The following is a 16,325-nucleotide window of genomic DNA, read 5'->3' as shown; positions in this document are numbered from 1 at the left end:
TATGTAATATCCCTTAGGATCTTTGAAAATTTCCCTTCCTTTGGAATCAGTTATGTCTAAAACTAGTACATGTACTTTAACTTTCTTTTGATTAATGTTACATTGTAGATCTTTCTCCATTCATTTACGTTTAATGTATACGTGTCTTTATATTTAAAATGGATTTTTTGTAAACAATGATAGGGTTCAGGATACACTACTGAAAAGTGTGGCATCATGCATTTTGAATATTTTGAACTGAAGGAATTTGAGAAAACCAAAGAAGCAGGAAGGTCACTTTGACCTTCTTCCCACACTTTTCCTACAAACAGGTCATAAAACCTTCAGGTGAAAAATGCCCTTCATATACGCAGAGGATAGGAGCATCCTTATCTTAGAAGATAAAGATAAAGGGATGCCAAGAAGAATCCTAACAAACATGATTTGCTAAGTTTCTACCATTTTAATGCACTTACCTCATACTTTTTAACCTATCATATTTCTACATGAATGTCCACTTTTTATCAAAACTTGCATAAAAATATCGAAGCCTGTTTCTTAATCTTCATTTCCTTAAGAAGGCTCCCACATCTCATAAAATTTATATTAATTAAATTTTAATGCTTTCCTCTTGTTAGTCTTTTTTTGTCAAATTAATTTTAAGGTCCATCCATAGTACCTAGGAGTGTCAAGGAAATACTTTTTCTCCCCTACAACTACATATACTTGGATATTGTTTTTTGATACATTCTGAAAATCTCTGTATTCTAATTGGTGTACTTAAACCACTAACATTTAAAGTGATTATTGATATAGGTGGCTTAGGATCCACTTTACTATTTGCTATTTTCTATTTATTGTTCTTGTTATTTTTTCTTGTTTGTCTTGTACTCTTTTGCCACTTATGGTTTTAATTTACTCTACTTTTCTTCTTTCTTCATATATTAATTTTTTAAATTTTAAATTACTAGTTGCCATGGTGCTTGCAAAATACATTTCTAAGTATTCCAAATCCACTTTTAAGTACTATTATACAATTTCATGAGTAGTGTGCCTGATAATGAAAAAAAATTAATTTTCCCTCCCATCCTTTATGTCATTGCTGTTATTCATTTCTCTTATACATATGCCATATATCAAATACATTGCTGCTATTGTCATTATTTATTTAAGTTTTATTTAAATTCCAGTTACTTACCATGTACTGTAATATTAGTTTCAGGAGTAGAATTTAGTGACTCGTCACTTGCATACAATACTTCATGCTCATCACCACAATTGCCCTGCTTAATACCCATCACCCTGCCCACCTCCCCTCCAGCAACCTTCAATTTGTTCTCTTTAGTTAAGACTTTATTATATGGTTTGTATCTCTCCCCCCCCCCCAGATAATCTGTTTTGTTTCTTAAATTCCTCATATGAGTGAAACCATGTCGTATTTGTCTTTTTCTGACTTATTTTGCTTAGCATAATACACTCTAACTCCATAAACATTGTTGCCAATGGCAAGATTTCATTCTTTTTTTTTATGGCTGAGTTAAAAAGTTTTATGGCTTTTTTAATATGTATATAATATATATAAAAATATATATTAAATATATATTAAATATATCTAATATATTTTAAATAAATTTAAATATATATAAAATATATTAAATATATATATTTATATATATATATATATGCTATAAATATCAGAGTGCATATGACCCTTTTAATCAGTATTTTTGCATCCTTTATGTAAATACCTACCAGTGCAATTGCTGGATAGTAGAGGAGTTCTATTTTGAACTTTTTTGAGAAACCTCTATACTGTTTTCCAGAGTGGCTACACCAGTTTGCATTCCCACCAACAGTGCAAGAAGTTTCTTTTTTCTCCACATCCTTGCCAACACCTGTTGTTTCTTATGTTGTTGATTTTAGCCATTCTGAGAGGTGTGGAGTGATATCTCATTGTATTTTTTGGTTTGAATTTCCCAACGATGAGTGATGTTGAGCATGTTTCATGTCTGTTAGCCATCTCTATGTCTTCTTTAGAAAAGTGCTTGTTCATATCTTTTGCCATTTCTTAATGGGATCATTTGTTTTTTGGGGGGAATATCAAATCTGATAAATTCTTTATACATTTTGGATACTAACCTTTTGTCATATATGTCACTTGCAAACATCTTCTCCCATCCTGAAGGTTGTCTTTTAGTTTTGTTGATTGTTTCCTTCACTGTGCAAAAGATTTTATCTTGATGAAGTCCCAATAGTTAATTTTTGCCTTTGTTTCCCTTGCCTCAGGAGGTATATGTAGTAAGAAGTTGCAATGGCCAACGTCAAAGAGGTTGCTGCCTGTATTCTCCTCTAGGGTTTTGATGGTTTTCTGTCTCACATTTAGATATTTCCTCCATTTTGAATTTATTTTTGTGTATGGTGTAAGAAAATGGTCCAGTTTCATCCTTCTGCATGTTGTTGTCCAGTTTACCCAACACTGTTTATTGAAGAGACTATCTGTTTTCCATTGGATATGCTTTCCATCTTTGTCAAAGATTAGCTGACCAAATAGTTTTGGGTCCATTTCTGGGTTTTCTATTCTGTACCACTGATCTATGTGTATATTTTTGTGCCAGTACCATACTGTGTAGATCAGTACAGCTTTTTAGTAGGACTTAAAGTCCAGAATTGTGATACTTTCAGCTTGGGTTTTCTTTTTAAAGATTGCTTTGTCTATTTGGGATCTTTTGTGGTTCCACACAAATTTTAGGATTGTTTGTTCTAGCTCTGTGAAAAATGCTGGTGGTATTTTGATAGTGATTGCATTAAATGTGTAGATTGTGGGGCTCCAGGGTGGCTCAGTTTGTTAAGCATCCTATTTCATCTAGGTCATGATCTTATGGTTCATGAATTCGAGTCCTGCATTGGGCTCTCCGTTGACAGTGTGGAGATTCTCACTTGGGATTCTCGTTCTCTCCTCTCTCTCTTCCCATTCCCTGCTCACGTTTTTTCTCTCTCTCAAAATTAATAAATAAAAAACTTAAAAAAATAAATGTGTACATTGCTTTGGGTAGTATAGACATTTTAACAGTATTTATTCTTCCAATTCATGAGCATGGTATGTGTTTCCATTTTTCTGTGTCCTCTTCAACTTTTTTCATATGAGTTCTATAGTTTTCAGAGGCACCTGGGTGGCTCAGTCAGTTATGCATCCAACTCTTGATCTTAGCCAAGTCACAATCTCATGGTTCGTGAGATTGAGCCCTTTGTTGGGCTCTGCACTGACATCGTGGAGCCTGCTTGGCATTCTCTCCCTCCCTCTCTCTCTCTCTCTGCCTCTCTCCCGCCCATGCACTTTCTCTCTCTATTTCAAAATGAAGAAATAAACTTAAAAAATGGGGGAATTCTATAGTTTTCAAGAGTACAGATCTTATACCACTTTGGTTAGGTTTATTCCGAGGTATCTTATGGTTTTTGTAAATGGAATCAATTCCTTGATTTGTCTTATGCTTTATTATTTGTGCATAGAAATGCAACTGATTTATGTACATTGATCTTACATCCTGTGACATTTCTGAATTCATGTATCAGTTCTAGCTATTATTTTGGTGGGGTGTTGGGTTTCCTACATAGAGTACCATACCATCTGTGAATAGTGAAAGTTTACTTTCTTCCTTGCCAATTCGGATGCTTTTTATTTCTTTTTGTTGTCTGATAGGTGAGACTAGGATTTCCAGTACTAACTTAAATAACAGTAGTGAGAGTGGACATTCTTGTCTTTTTCCTGACTGTAGAGGAAAAGCTCTCAGTTTTTGCTCATTGAAGATTATATTAGATGTGGGTCTTTCATATATGACCTTTATGATGCTGAGATATATTGTGGTCTCTATATCCCTGCTTTGTTGAGGGTTTTTATCAAGAATGGATGCTGTATTTTGACAAATGTGTTTTCTGCATCTATTGAGAGGATCATATGGTTCTTATCCTTTTTTTTAAATTAATGTGGTGAATTACATTGATTGATTTGCCAATACTGAACCACACTTTTAGCCTAAGAATAAATCTCATTTGATCATGGTGAATGATTATTTTAATGTATTGTTGGATTCAATTTGCTAGTATTTTGCTGAGAATTTTTGCATCCATGTTCATCAGAAATATTGGCCCGTAATTCTTTTTTAGTGGGGTCTTTGTCTGATATTGTAATCAAGGCAATGCTGGTCTTCTAGAATGAGTTTGGAAAAATTTATTCCATTTCTATTTTTTGGGAAAGTTTTAGAGGAATAGGTGTTAACTCTTCTTAAATGTTTGGTAAAATTCCCCTGCGAAGCCATCTAGCCCTGAACTTTTGTTTGCTGGGAGATTTTGATTACTGATTCAATTTCTTTGCTGGTTATCAGTATGTTCAAGTTTTCTATTTCTTCCTGTTTCAGTTGTTTTTTACATTTTTAATGTATATTTATTTTTGAGAGAGAGAGAGAGAGTATGAGAATGAGAATGAGCATGAGCATGAGCAGGAGAAGGGCAGAGAGAGAAACACACAGAATCCGAAGCGGGCTCCAGGCTCTAAGCCATCATCACAGAGTCCGATGTGGAGCTTGAACCCATGAGCTATGAGATCACTACCTGAGCTGAATAAGTCAGACACTTAATGAACTGAGGTGCCCCTTCCTGTTTCTGCTTTATATGTTTGTAGGAATTTATCCATTCTTCTAAATTGTCCAGTTTTTTGGCAACTATTTTTTTCATAATATTATAAATATTTGTATTGCTGTGGTGTTGGTTGTGATCTCTCCTAATTCATGATTTTATTTATTTGGGTCCGTTTTCTTTTTGATAATCTGGCTGAGGGTTTATCAATTTTATCAATTCTTTTAAAGAACAACTTCCTGGTTTCATTGAACTGTTCTACTGTTTTGGAGGAGTTGTTTTATTTTGTATATTATTTATTTCTGCTCTAATATTTATTATTTCCTTCCTTCTGCTGGCTTTAGGCTTTATTTATTGTTCCTTTTCTAGCTCATATAGGTATATGGTTAGATTGTGTATTTGAGACTTTTCTTGCTGCCAGATGTAAGCCTGTATTGTTATATACTTCCCTGTTATGACAGCTTTTGCTGCCTCCCAAATGTTTTGGACTTTCATGTTCATTATCACTTATTTCCATGTATTGTTTTATTTATTATTTAATTTTCTGGTTGTCCAATTCATTCTTTATTAGGATTTTCTTTAATATCCTTGTATTTGTGGTCTTTCCAAGTTTTTACTTGTGGTTGACTTCAAGTTCCATTGCATTGTGGTTGGAAAATATGCATGGTATGATCTCAATCTTTTTGTACTTCTCTGAGCCAATCTGTGACCCAATATATCATCTCTGCTGGAGAATGTCACATGTGGACTTGAAAAGAATGTGTATTCTGCTGCTTTAGGATAAAATGGTCTTAATATATGTTAAGTCCATCTGGTCCAGTGTGTCATTAAAAGCCATTGTTTCCTTGATGATTTCCGCTTAGATGATGTGTCCATTGATGTACATGAGGTGTTAAAGTCCCTTAATTGTATTATTAATAAGGAGTTCCTTTATGTTTTCTATTTTTTTAATATTTTGGTTCTTTTAAATGGGGCCATAAATATTTACAACTATTAGATCTTCTTATTAGATGGACCCTTTTATTTATTATATAGTTCCCTTCTTTATCTCTCTCTCTCTTTTTTTTTACAGTCTTTGGTTGAAAATCTAGTTTGTATGATAAAAGTATGGCTACTCCATACGTTTCTTTTGACATCCATTAGCATGATAAATAGTTTTCTATTCCCCCTCTTTCAATCTGCAGGTGTCTTTAAGTCTAAAATGAGTCTTTTGTAGGCATCATATTGATGGGTCTTGATTTTTTTAATCCATTCTAACACCCTATGTCTTTTGATTGTAGCATTTATTTCATTTACATTTGAGTTATTATTGATAGATATGAATTTAGTGCCGTTGTATTACTTGGCAAGTCATTTCTGGAGATTTTCTCTGTTCCTTTGTAGTCTTTGTCACTTTTGGTTTTTCTCTCTTGCTCTACTTTCTTCCAGGCTAGTTTAGAGGTCACTCTTAGTTTTCATTTGGGAAACTCTATGTCTCCTGTTCTGAATTATACCCTTGGTGGTTACAGTATTCTTGGCTGCAGATTTTTCCCATTCACCATACTTAATATATCATGCCACTCCCTTTGCTCTTCTAAGTTTCTGTGGAGAGATTTGCTGCTAACCTTATCTGTTTTTCCTTGTAAATTAGGGACTTCCTTTTCTCTTGCCACTTTTGGGATTTTTTCTTTGTCTCTATATTTTGCAAATTTAATCACAATATGTCTTGGTCTTGGCCTGCTTTTGTTGATTTTGATGAGAGTTCTTTGTGCTTCCTGAATTTGGATGTCTGTTTCCTTCCCCAAATTAAGGAAGTTTTCAGGTATAATTTCGTCAAGTAAACTTTCTGCCCCTTTTGCTGTCTTCTCCTTATAGAATCCCTACAATATGAATGCGTTATGTTTTATGAAGTCCCTGAATTCCTTTTGTCTACTTTCATGATCCAATATTTTTATTTTCCTCTTTTCAACTTCTTTATTTTCCATAGTTTTATCTTCTATATCGCTTATTCATTTCTGTGCTTCTTCCATCCTTGTGGTCATTACCATCAGTAAGTTTCACATTTAGGTTACAGTATTTTTATTTCAGCCTTACTAGGTTTTAGGTCTTTTATCTCTGCAGTAAGGGACTCCCTTGTGTCGTCTATGACTTTCTCAATCCCAGCTAGTATCCTTATGATTTTTGCTTTAAATTCTGGATCAGGCATATTAGTTACATCTGTTTTAATTAGATCCCTTGCCATGATCTTTTCTTGTTCTTTCTTTTGGAATGAATACCTCCATCTTGGTGTTTTTTCTTCATCTCTGTCATCTTGTGCGTGTTAAGAAAGCCTTTTATGTTTTCTGTCCTGAGAGTAATGGCTTTATGAAGAAGAAGTCATATACTGTCCAGGGCCTGGCACTTCATGAAGTGTCTCTGGTGTATGCTGTGTGCACTCTGCTCTGCTCCTGTGTTATGACTGCTCTTTCCCTCAAGCCAGTCGTCTGCTGAGTTTCTCCTTGCCTTCAGTGCAGAGTGTTTGGTCCTTGACCAGAGTGTTGTGAGTTTTAAGTAGGTTTGCTCTATTCTGCTTGTTAAATGAGACTATGCTATTTCCACTAGAACTAAAATTTTGCAGAACTCTATTTTCAGCAGTTATTGTGAGTGTGGGATATTTGTACTATTCTGTGGGACTGTCCCACTGCTCTGGTTCTTAGGCACACTTGCCTGAGAAAGCAGCCCCTGAAGAATGCAGGTGGGCAGGACTTGGTGTAAGTGGTTTAGGCCTCCAGTGTTAGTGCTGTGCTGCTTACTGAGGGTAGTTTATGCTTAAGGGCAGAGGAAATAAAGGGCATCAGCCCCCTCCTGGTCCCTGGAGAGGGGTGTTCGTGCCCCTGGAAGTCCTCCCTGAAGAGCATACGATCTCCACCTCATGTATCCCAGGTGTCCCTCAGATTCCCTCCTTCACCCTGTCTATATCCAGGCCATCTGCCCACTCAGCCGCACAGTACACCTGTGTTCTATCCTATGCAGGCTTGCTGAGTTTTTAAACTCCAAATCATTGGGACCTGGCATGGCATGAACATGTGCTGGTCCTCTGGGGGAGCATCTCACAGCACTGGGACTGATGCAGGCTTGACCCAGAATGACAGCTGCACCAAATTACAGGGGTGTGGAGTTTGCAGAAAAATGTAGCCTAGCAAAAGACCAGTGTCCAGGTTAACTGCCCTCAGCAGGTGTCTCTGTGCCTATGCTAGGTGGTGGGGTGGGTAATGGTGCCTGCAGGTTCTTTTGTCTCCTGAGAGACAAATGCCACCTCTCCCAGATTTGCTCCAAGAAGGGGGAACTGTCTCTCCCAGTGTGTCCTATGGAGTCCTCAGATCACAATGTCTGCTACTGGGCTTCTGTGCTCCTTCTCCACAGGAGCACTGCAGTGCCCTCAAGGCTCCACATCAGCCACAAGCACACCTCTAAAACTCCAGTCTTTGAGTCCCACTGGTTGTAAAACTTCATGAAAATCAGCCCCTCTCATTTTCTAGTCAATGGCTTTGGGGAAGTGCTTGCCTCATGTGATCCCCTATGTGGATCTCTCTCTCTCTCTCTCTCTCTCTTCTCTCTTCTCCCTCCTCTATCCTCTCTCTCCATGACCAGTGCTCCCTCTTCTCTACAGCACTCATGATCTGTTTCTCCCCAAAATCATGTCTCCACTCCTCCTACCTTCCACAAGGAAGGACTGAAATTCTAGGGCCCCTGGGATGCCCTAGAGCTTTTAACTCTCAGACTCGTCCACATTGAACCTCCAACAAATTGTCTATTGCAATTTAGGTTTTTCTACCCTAATAGTGGTTCCTACAGATATTTCTGTTGGTGGGGTGTTCTGTTCTGAAGTTTTCATTTTCTGTGTCTGCCTGTTTGTCTCTCCAGTTTTAGGGTTAGCAGTTTTTCCTGTGGCTTCAATTCTCTGATGAATCTAAGATTTGTTGTTTTTTCAGCTTGTTCAGCCTTTTACTTGTTAGTATGGATTGGCAACGCCTAATCTCCTTACATGTTGGACATGAAACCAGAAGTCCCTCTATTAGAATTTCATCCTTTTTCCCCCCTCTTCTTGTGTAGTTTGTTCTGTCAGTCTTCAGATCAACTTCTTGGGTATTCTGAATGTTTTGGTATTCATGTAGCTGTTTTTTCAAACCAATTATGATAAGAAAAATAAATTTTCACTTATTCCTTCTCAGATGTTCTTCCTTTCTTTATCTAGATCTGGATTCCTGACCTGTATAATTTTCCTTCTCTCTGAAGACCTTTACTTACAAGCAAATCTATTGGCCACAGATTCCTTCAATTTTTGTTTGTTCAAAAGTCTTTATTTATTCTAGATTTTTTTAATGAATAATTTTGTAGAGCACAGATTTCTAGGTTGGTGTTTTTTTTTCTTACAGCACTTTAAATATTTAAGTCCACTCTTTTCTTGTTTCCATGGTTTTTCAGAACATATGAGATGTAATACTTACCTATGCTCCACTATGGAAATAATGTGGGCTCTTTCTGGCTTCTTTCAAGATTTTTTTTTCATGTTCTCTTTATGTTGATTTTCTGTAATTTGAAAATGATATGCTTGGTTGTAGTTTTTTCTTTTCTTGGTATTTATCTTGCTTGGTGTTTTCTGAGTTTCCTGAGTCTATGATGATGTCTGACATTAAGTTGGAGGAAATTCTCAGTCATTATTGCTTAAAATATTGTTTCTGCTCCTTCTTCTTTTTTCTCTTTATGATATTCCCATTATGTATATGTTACATTTTTGTTGTTATCCCATAGTCCGTTATATATATATATATATATATATATATATATATATGTGTGTGTGTGTGTGTGTGTGTGTATTTCTCTGTGTTTTTTTTTCAGTCTTTTTAATATTTGCTTTTAAGTCTTAGAAGTTTCTTTATACATCCTCAAGGTCAGAGATTCTTCTATCAGCTGTGTCTAGTCTACTTATGAGTCCAACCAAAGCATTCTTCATTTCTGTTACAGTGTTCTTTATTTCACACATTTATTTTTTATTCATTGTTGGAATTTCAATCTCTCTGCTTACATCACTTATTGGTTATTGCATATTATCTGCTTTTTCCATTAAAGCTTTTAGCATATTAATCATAGTTATTTTAAATTAACAGTTTGGGTAGTTCTAACATTTCTGCCATATCTGTCTCTGATAATGATCCTTGTTCTGTCTCTTCAAACTGTGTTTTTTGCCTCTTTGTATCACTTGTAATTTTTTGTTGAAAGGCGCACATAACATAGATGATGTAGAGGTGGAAGGAATTTGGGCAAATAGACTTTTAGTATTACGGTGGTATGAGTGTGTGTGTGTGCAGGTGTGTGTGTGTGTGTGTGTGTGTGTTTGTGCAGGGGCTATAATCTATAGTCTCTCAGTAATGTATGTCTTTGGTGATCCTGTGTCTCTAGACTGTGAACTTAACCAGTGCTTCTCAGGTTTATCTTTTTCTGGGTGGGACAGGATGTCTAAAGTGGGCTGGAGTTGGGCATTTCTCTTTCCTTAGGTAGGTATGCACTGATAAAACCCCAGCAAGTTAGGCTCTGGTAAAGTAGTTTCTCCTGAGGGCCAGCCTTGTTAATAAGAACAGAAAGTTCTAGTTGATTTTAAAATGTTTACTTTTCACCTCTCACTTCCAGTATTAGGAAGGTAATATTCTCTGACACTCACTGAAAACCTAGTAGAGTTCCTGGAGGTAAAATTCACAAAAGTGTGGAGGCCTCTCTCTGAATGGGATGCCCTGGAATTTTGAAAAAAAAAATTTAATGTTTATTTATTTTGGGGATAGAGGGGGAGGGGCAGAGAGAGGGAGACAGAGAATCCAAAGCAGGCTCCAGGCTCTGAGCTGTCAGCACAGAGCCCAATGTGGGGCTTGAATTCACAAACCATGAAATCATGACCTGAGCCAAAGTCAGATGCTTAACCAACTGAGCCACCCAGGCGCCCCTGGGATGCCCTAGGGCTTTTAACACTCAGACTTGTCCACATTGAACCTCCAACAAATTGTCTATTACAATTTAGGTTTTTCTACCCTAATAGTGGTTCCTACAGATATTTCTGTTGGTGGGGTGTTCTGTTCTGAAGTTTTCATTTTCTGTGTCTGCCTGTTTGTCTCTCCAGTTTTAGGGTTAGCAGTTTTTCCTGTGGCTTCAATTCTCTGATGAATCTAAGATTTGTTGTTTTTTCAGCTTGTTCAGCCTTTTACTTGTTAGTATGGATTGGCAACTCCTAATCTCCTTACATGTTGGACATGAAACCAGAAGTCCCTCTATTAGAATTTCATTCATAAAATCCTTAAGTCTAGTTAACTGGAAGATTATTTCCTGATATTTCAAGCAAAGAGATGAGAATGGAGAATAAAGAACTGCAAGAAAGATGTAGGGATAAGCTCATGGGTCTCTTGAAAATAGCAGTGAGCTATGGGAACAGGGGAAGAAGCAGAGGTGGAGAAAAAGAAGATCAGGGAAGTTATGAGGGACAGTTTAGGAACTGGATGACCAATTTGGAAACCCATGGATGTGGTTGAGGATAAAAGTGACTAGAATGAGTTTAGAGAATATAAGGAAAGATATCTTATTGGATCTTAGGTGTCTATATTACTTTTTCTTGCTGAGATGGATGGTTGAAAAAATATGGGGTGGGATGTGGATAGACAGAATGCTGATTTGTTTTATGTGCATATGAATATAGTGAAGCTGAGGTGTCAGAAAGAAGCATCTCACATGCAGTAAGGAACCGAAATAGAGAAATGTTTGTATATCTAGTGTCTAATGTAGCTCCTGGAACTGAATGACTGCTCAATAAATATTTCCTGAATGGATGCATAAATAACTCTGCACAGTTTAATCAACACTTTTTGAAAAGTCCCTATAATAAAAATTAATTTGACAAAAAGGTTTATCTTTTATTTCTGTAAGATTTGTCAATGAAAATATAAAAATAAGCATCCCAGGATGCCTGGGTAGAAATCAGAATCTCAAATTCTAGACCATATAGGAATGCATTGCATCAGCAATCCTATTCATTTACTTTGCAATTAATTCAATTCAGTTTAGTTCCTCAATCTTTTTTCAAATCCCTCTCTTCCACTCCCATCCTCCTACTCCTTTTCTCCTCTTTCTTCATCTCTTTTCTCCTCTTTCTCTTCCCTCTTCTCATCTCCTCACTTCTCCCCCTTTTCTTCATCCTTTCCTCTCCCTTTCTTCATCTGTTCCTCATGGACCTTGAGGGAAGTAGTCATGGTGGGTACATACATGTGATGTTTCTGAGAGGGGGAAGGAAAGGGAAACAGGCAACAGGGATACAGTGAATTTCTGTAATAGAAGAGTGTAAGGGAACAATTTGGCTGGTGATACCTGGTGGTAGTGGAGGGTTGGAGGATATGTTTGAAAGCTTCCTTTACACAACATGCACATATTACTTACATTAAATGGTTTTTTGGGGTGAGATGACTGATGAAGATTATTCCAACCACTCCCAACAACGTTGGAGCTGCCACTGTAGGAGAATAATTTAGCAGTCTATTGCAATTATCCAGGCCAGATATTATAGCAGCTGGAACAAAAATAGCAGCAGAAAAGGGAGGAGAAGACAAATTGTAGAAAATGAGCTAATGAGAACTGCAGAACTCTCAGCACATAACTCTGCCTAAACCCCTGCACGAAGAGACTTTCTACGCCCCTAGGATGACTCCCAGCTCTCTGTTGATTCCAAACCTCCATTAAAGTGCCTGAGAAAGCTCAACACATCAAAGATAACTTACTGTTTGTTCTATACAGCCTGATGATAGGTCCCTTACCTATTTTTCTCAGATTATTGTAAAGGGCTTACAATTGTGAATATGTATCTCTTACAACTCAGAAGTGTCTTTTTCAAGGACTTGAAAGCCATCCCATTGAAATACAATAATCAGGAAGGATAGGGCTTTTGTTTTCAAGTCTCTGTGGGAAGATAGATTCCTGACTTTGATAACTGCCTGCTAACAAACAGCTTAATTGCATTTATACTGACCAACCTTTATAGATTTTCATTTTTCTGACTCAAATGAAGCCCAGTTCTTCCCCCTCCCTCATTGTCCTTTTAAAAGGCCCAGTTACCTCTGCACATATTGGAATGGAGCTCAGCTTTTCCTTCTACTGTCAGTAGTTACTGAATAAAATCTGTTTTCACTGCTTTAACTCAGACTCTGTTTATCTTTGACACTAAGCATGGCTTAGTTTCACTGTCTGGTATGGCCAGCAACGAATCTAATGAATCTATGGAGGGTTTTGGGACTCAGTCTTTCACCACACACACACAAAATTGAACAAATACTTGTTTGGGGGAAGCTGGTAAGAAGGAGGAAAATAGGGAGTGATAGGGCTAAGGAAGCTGTGATCAGAATGAAATAAGTATTTCATGAGGCATGGCAGCTGTGGTGAGAAGGGATCATATAGAACAGCAATTGGGGAAATCTGGAAGCAGATAGCACCCTGGTTCTATCCAGTTTCCTTTCCCTTCCTCCCTCCCTTCTGTCATTCTTTCTTTCCTTTCCTTTCTTATTAAGTAACATATACACGTGATATACCCATCTATATCTATATCTCTAGATATAGATAGATAGTACAAAAGGGCTTAAGATGAAAAGCAATAGTCCCCTCACTTCCTTTACCCTGCTCCTCTCCAGAAGCAACCCCTTTGAACTTTTTTGGCCATTTTATCTGGAGGTCTCTATGTCTAAATATATTATGTAAATACCTATCAATGTCCCTTCATCATCAATTTTAGACTTTATTGACTTCTTACTATGGTCAGTGAGAATTTATTTCCCTTCCACTTTTAAACAAGTTTGGAGATGAGTATGCTTTCTAGACTTCCCAATGAATACCTGGTCCCAGCAATAACTTTCATTGTGTGCATAGTATGTGAAAGACTTAGTTGTAATCACTTTGGATGTAATAAGTCATTTCATTACAAGCTCGGTTACAGGGACTAATAATAAAAAGAAGACAAAGACTTAAAAAGCAGGAAGACAAAAACGATGCTCGGCCTTCCTCACAGAAAAATGTTAAGGGTGAAATAGCAATTAAAACAGCAACAACGAAACAACATCAACAACAACAACACACACACACACGCTCTCACACACACACACACACACACACACACACACACACACACACACACAAAGAAGCTAGCGTTGAAGAACTGAAATTGAAAACGTCTCCTTTAATTCTGCGTGGCAGGCCAGTTGGGCCAGGCCAGCCCACAAGGAAACAGCTTACAGGATGTTAGCTTCCCACCCGACTCAAGGCGGAGCGATAGCAGCTATGGCGACTGGCGGCGCTCTGTCTTTCTCCGCGCAGTATCTATGGTAGTCTTCCCAGTCCACCCGCCCCTTGGGTAGCAGCCCGTCACATGACGGGCTTTGGGCTTACAGGAGGTGCCCACGTGATCCTGGCCTGCTGTCGGTGCCTGCGGTGAGGTACCTGGGCTCCTGAAGGGCGGGCGTTTAGGTCATAACTGCCGCTGCCGGCGGACGCTCTCGGGCGACCAGGGTCGGTAACGACAAGCCGGCGGGGACAGTCACTACTTAGTGCCTACCGCACGGGTCTGCTCTTTCTGCCACCTCCGCCGTCTCCACCTCTTTTCGGGTGAAGTCACATTTGCGTTTCGAGACTTTGGGTCCCGAGGCCCAAACTCGACACGAGTCCCCACCACTCCTCTTTTTCACTCATCCTCCGTCTCTTCCTTTGCACCACCACATTATTTAGCCTTTGAACTGGCCAGCTAGGCTGTTCCTTGAGGCCAAGTTCAAGGCGGTTTAAAGTAACCGTGGGGAAAGCAGCCCCCCAGTGGACAAAGGCGGAGGCAAGAATAGAGCAGGCCTAGCGGCCACAGGCAATTAAAGTAGGCGACTGAGGGTGTGAACAGGAAAAAAGGAAAAAAAAAAAAAAAAAAAGAAAAAAGAAAAAGAGTACTGCGGTTTAGAAAGGACTGGAAAGGACTTGTTGCACGATGGAAGAATCTGACTCTGAGAGAAAGATGGAGAAAGAGAATCTGGGGCCAAGAATGGATCCTCCCATAGGGGAACCTGAAGGATCGCTAGGGTGGGTGAAGTTTATTATGTCAAACCTAGAATGGGGGTTCTAACTGAAGAAAATATCATGAATTAGAACATCCCACCTATGATAAATTGCTTCGATTTACCAGTAAGGTTGATTGGTGTCATGCTTTTGGTGACAGGATAAACTGGAAAGAGGATCGATTGGTCGTTAACTAGGCAGAAACAACCCTTGGGATGGGCCTAATATGAGTCCTGAGGTTGAGGGAACTGTTCTAATTGAGAAGATAGTTTTGAGTTTCTTTGAATTATCAGTAAAGGAGATTTAACATCATCATGTTGAGGATAAGACGACTAGGGAGAAGGTTGGTATTTCCGGGGCAGAGATCAGTGGCTTGAGAGTACTTTCAGTGCATTTTTGTTCCTGAACTTGAGATTTCTATTGTATATACTTTGTGCATGTAATGAGTAAAATATGACTTGGAAGGACAGCTGACTAAACATACTTCCAGGTTTTAAAAATAGGCTAACTTAAAAATAATAGAGGACATTCAAATAGGACAGTATTGTTTCACTAAAGCACTTATATATGTTGCTTTGATAATTTTTTTTAAGATAATAAAAAATTAAATCTTGAATTTTATGGCTCATTTATATCACTAAATAAACCTTAGGAGCCGTCTCCTGAGCACTGTAATTAGGGGTTAGGGAACTTGAATCCAGTTTTATAATTTAGGAGAACAAGGACCTCTTTAACGGAGTTCCTGCACACAGCTGTACTCAGCTGTTGTGCTAAACATGTTCTTTTGCAACTCCACATTTATTTGTATTTTTTAAATTCCAATTTCTAAGGCAATGGATCCTGGAAACTGTCTTTTGGTTTATATCTGCAGGTGGGTGCTACCAAATACAGCCATGAAGAAAAAGGTAAGACATGTTAATTACATCAAATACATAAAAGTGAAGGTAAGAAGATATGATTCAGGAAATAAATTTGTGGTGTATATATATCATCTTTCCTGGACCATTTCAGGAATCTTCTACATTTTCTCTTTGACTCTTATCCCCTTCTCTGCTATCAGATTTAATTTTTCTAATATTTAAATCTAACTGGGTCATTCACATACTTCCCAAAGCCCATAGAATGAAATTCAAGTGACTTCATAGTATAGAATGCCCTTTAAAAATTTTCCTGACTAAACCAATCTGCCACACCTGTGCACCTTGCCATAGCTATACAGAATCTGTTTTTCTACAAATTACGAATTTGCATTTTGTGCAAGCCATACACAAACACTACACAGGCGTCTTCCTGCACATTTTTGTGGAACCCAACAAACCCAACTTAAATGTTACCTCTATAATGTCTTATATGAGTTTTCCAAGTGGAATTGAACATTCCTTCCCTTGTGCTCTTATGGTACTGTGCCCCACCTGGGGGTTAGACAGAATCAATAAGGGCACAGTTCTGGAGCAAATTTCTGAAATTTGGGCTTTCAGTTTCTTCATTTGTAAAATGGTGATAATAATATGATCTATCTCATAGGGCTGTTATGAAGTTTAAATGAGTAAATGCATGTGTAGGCCTTAAGTTAGCACCTAACACCATTAGCCTTGGTTACTCTTTCCTAAGCAGTTGAAGATTTCTTAAATTAAAAAACACAAGAA

The 16,325-nt window shown here is 37.8% G+C and overlaps 1 protein-coding gene across 6 annotated transcripts in view; it reads left to right on the top strand.

Moving 5' to 3' along the window:
* The first annotated feature begins 14,004 nt into the window (after positions 1-14,004).
* Positions 14,005-16,325, top strand: part of RRAGB (Ras related GTP binding B) — a 63,565-nt gene continuing 61,244 nt past the window's right edge. The window contains exons 1-2 of one of the 6 annotated variants that reach the window (XM_053891567.1): positions 14,005-14,073; positions 15,551-15,584. In XM_053891567.1, the coding sequence (XP_053747542.1) occupies positions 14,012-14,073; positions 15,551-15,584 (96 nt within the window). In that variant the 5' untranslated portion in view covers positions 14,005-14,011. Of the gene's footprint in view, positions 14,704-15,550; positions 15,585-16,325 lie in introns of all 6 variants that reach the window. The other 5 variants (XM_019439336.2, XM_019439337.2, XM_019439334.2 and 2 more) reach the window with 5 other exon arrangements.

The sequence above is a fragment of the Panthera pardus genome, unplaced genomic scaffold, assembly GCF_024362965.1.
Source record: "Panthera pardus isolate Hobbes unplaced genomic scaffold, ASM2436296v1 HiC_scaffold_27, whole genome shotgun sequence".
NCBI lineage: Eukaryota > Metazoa > Chordata > Mammalia > Carnivora > Felidae > Panthera > Panthera pardus.
Note: the sequence above shows the minus strand (reverse complement) of the source record. Positions and strands in the feature narration are given on the sequence as shown.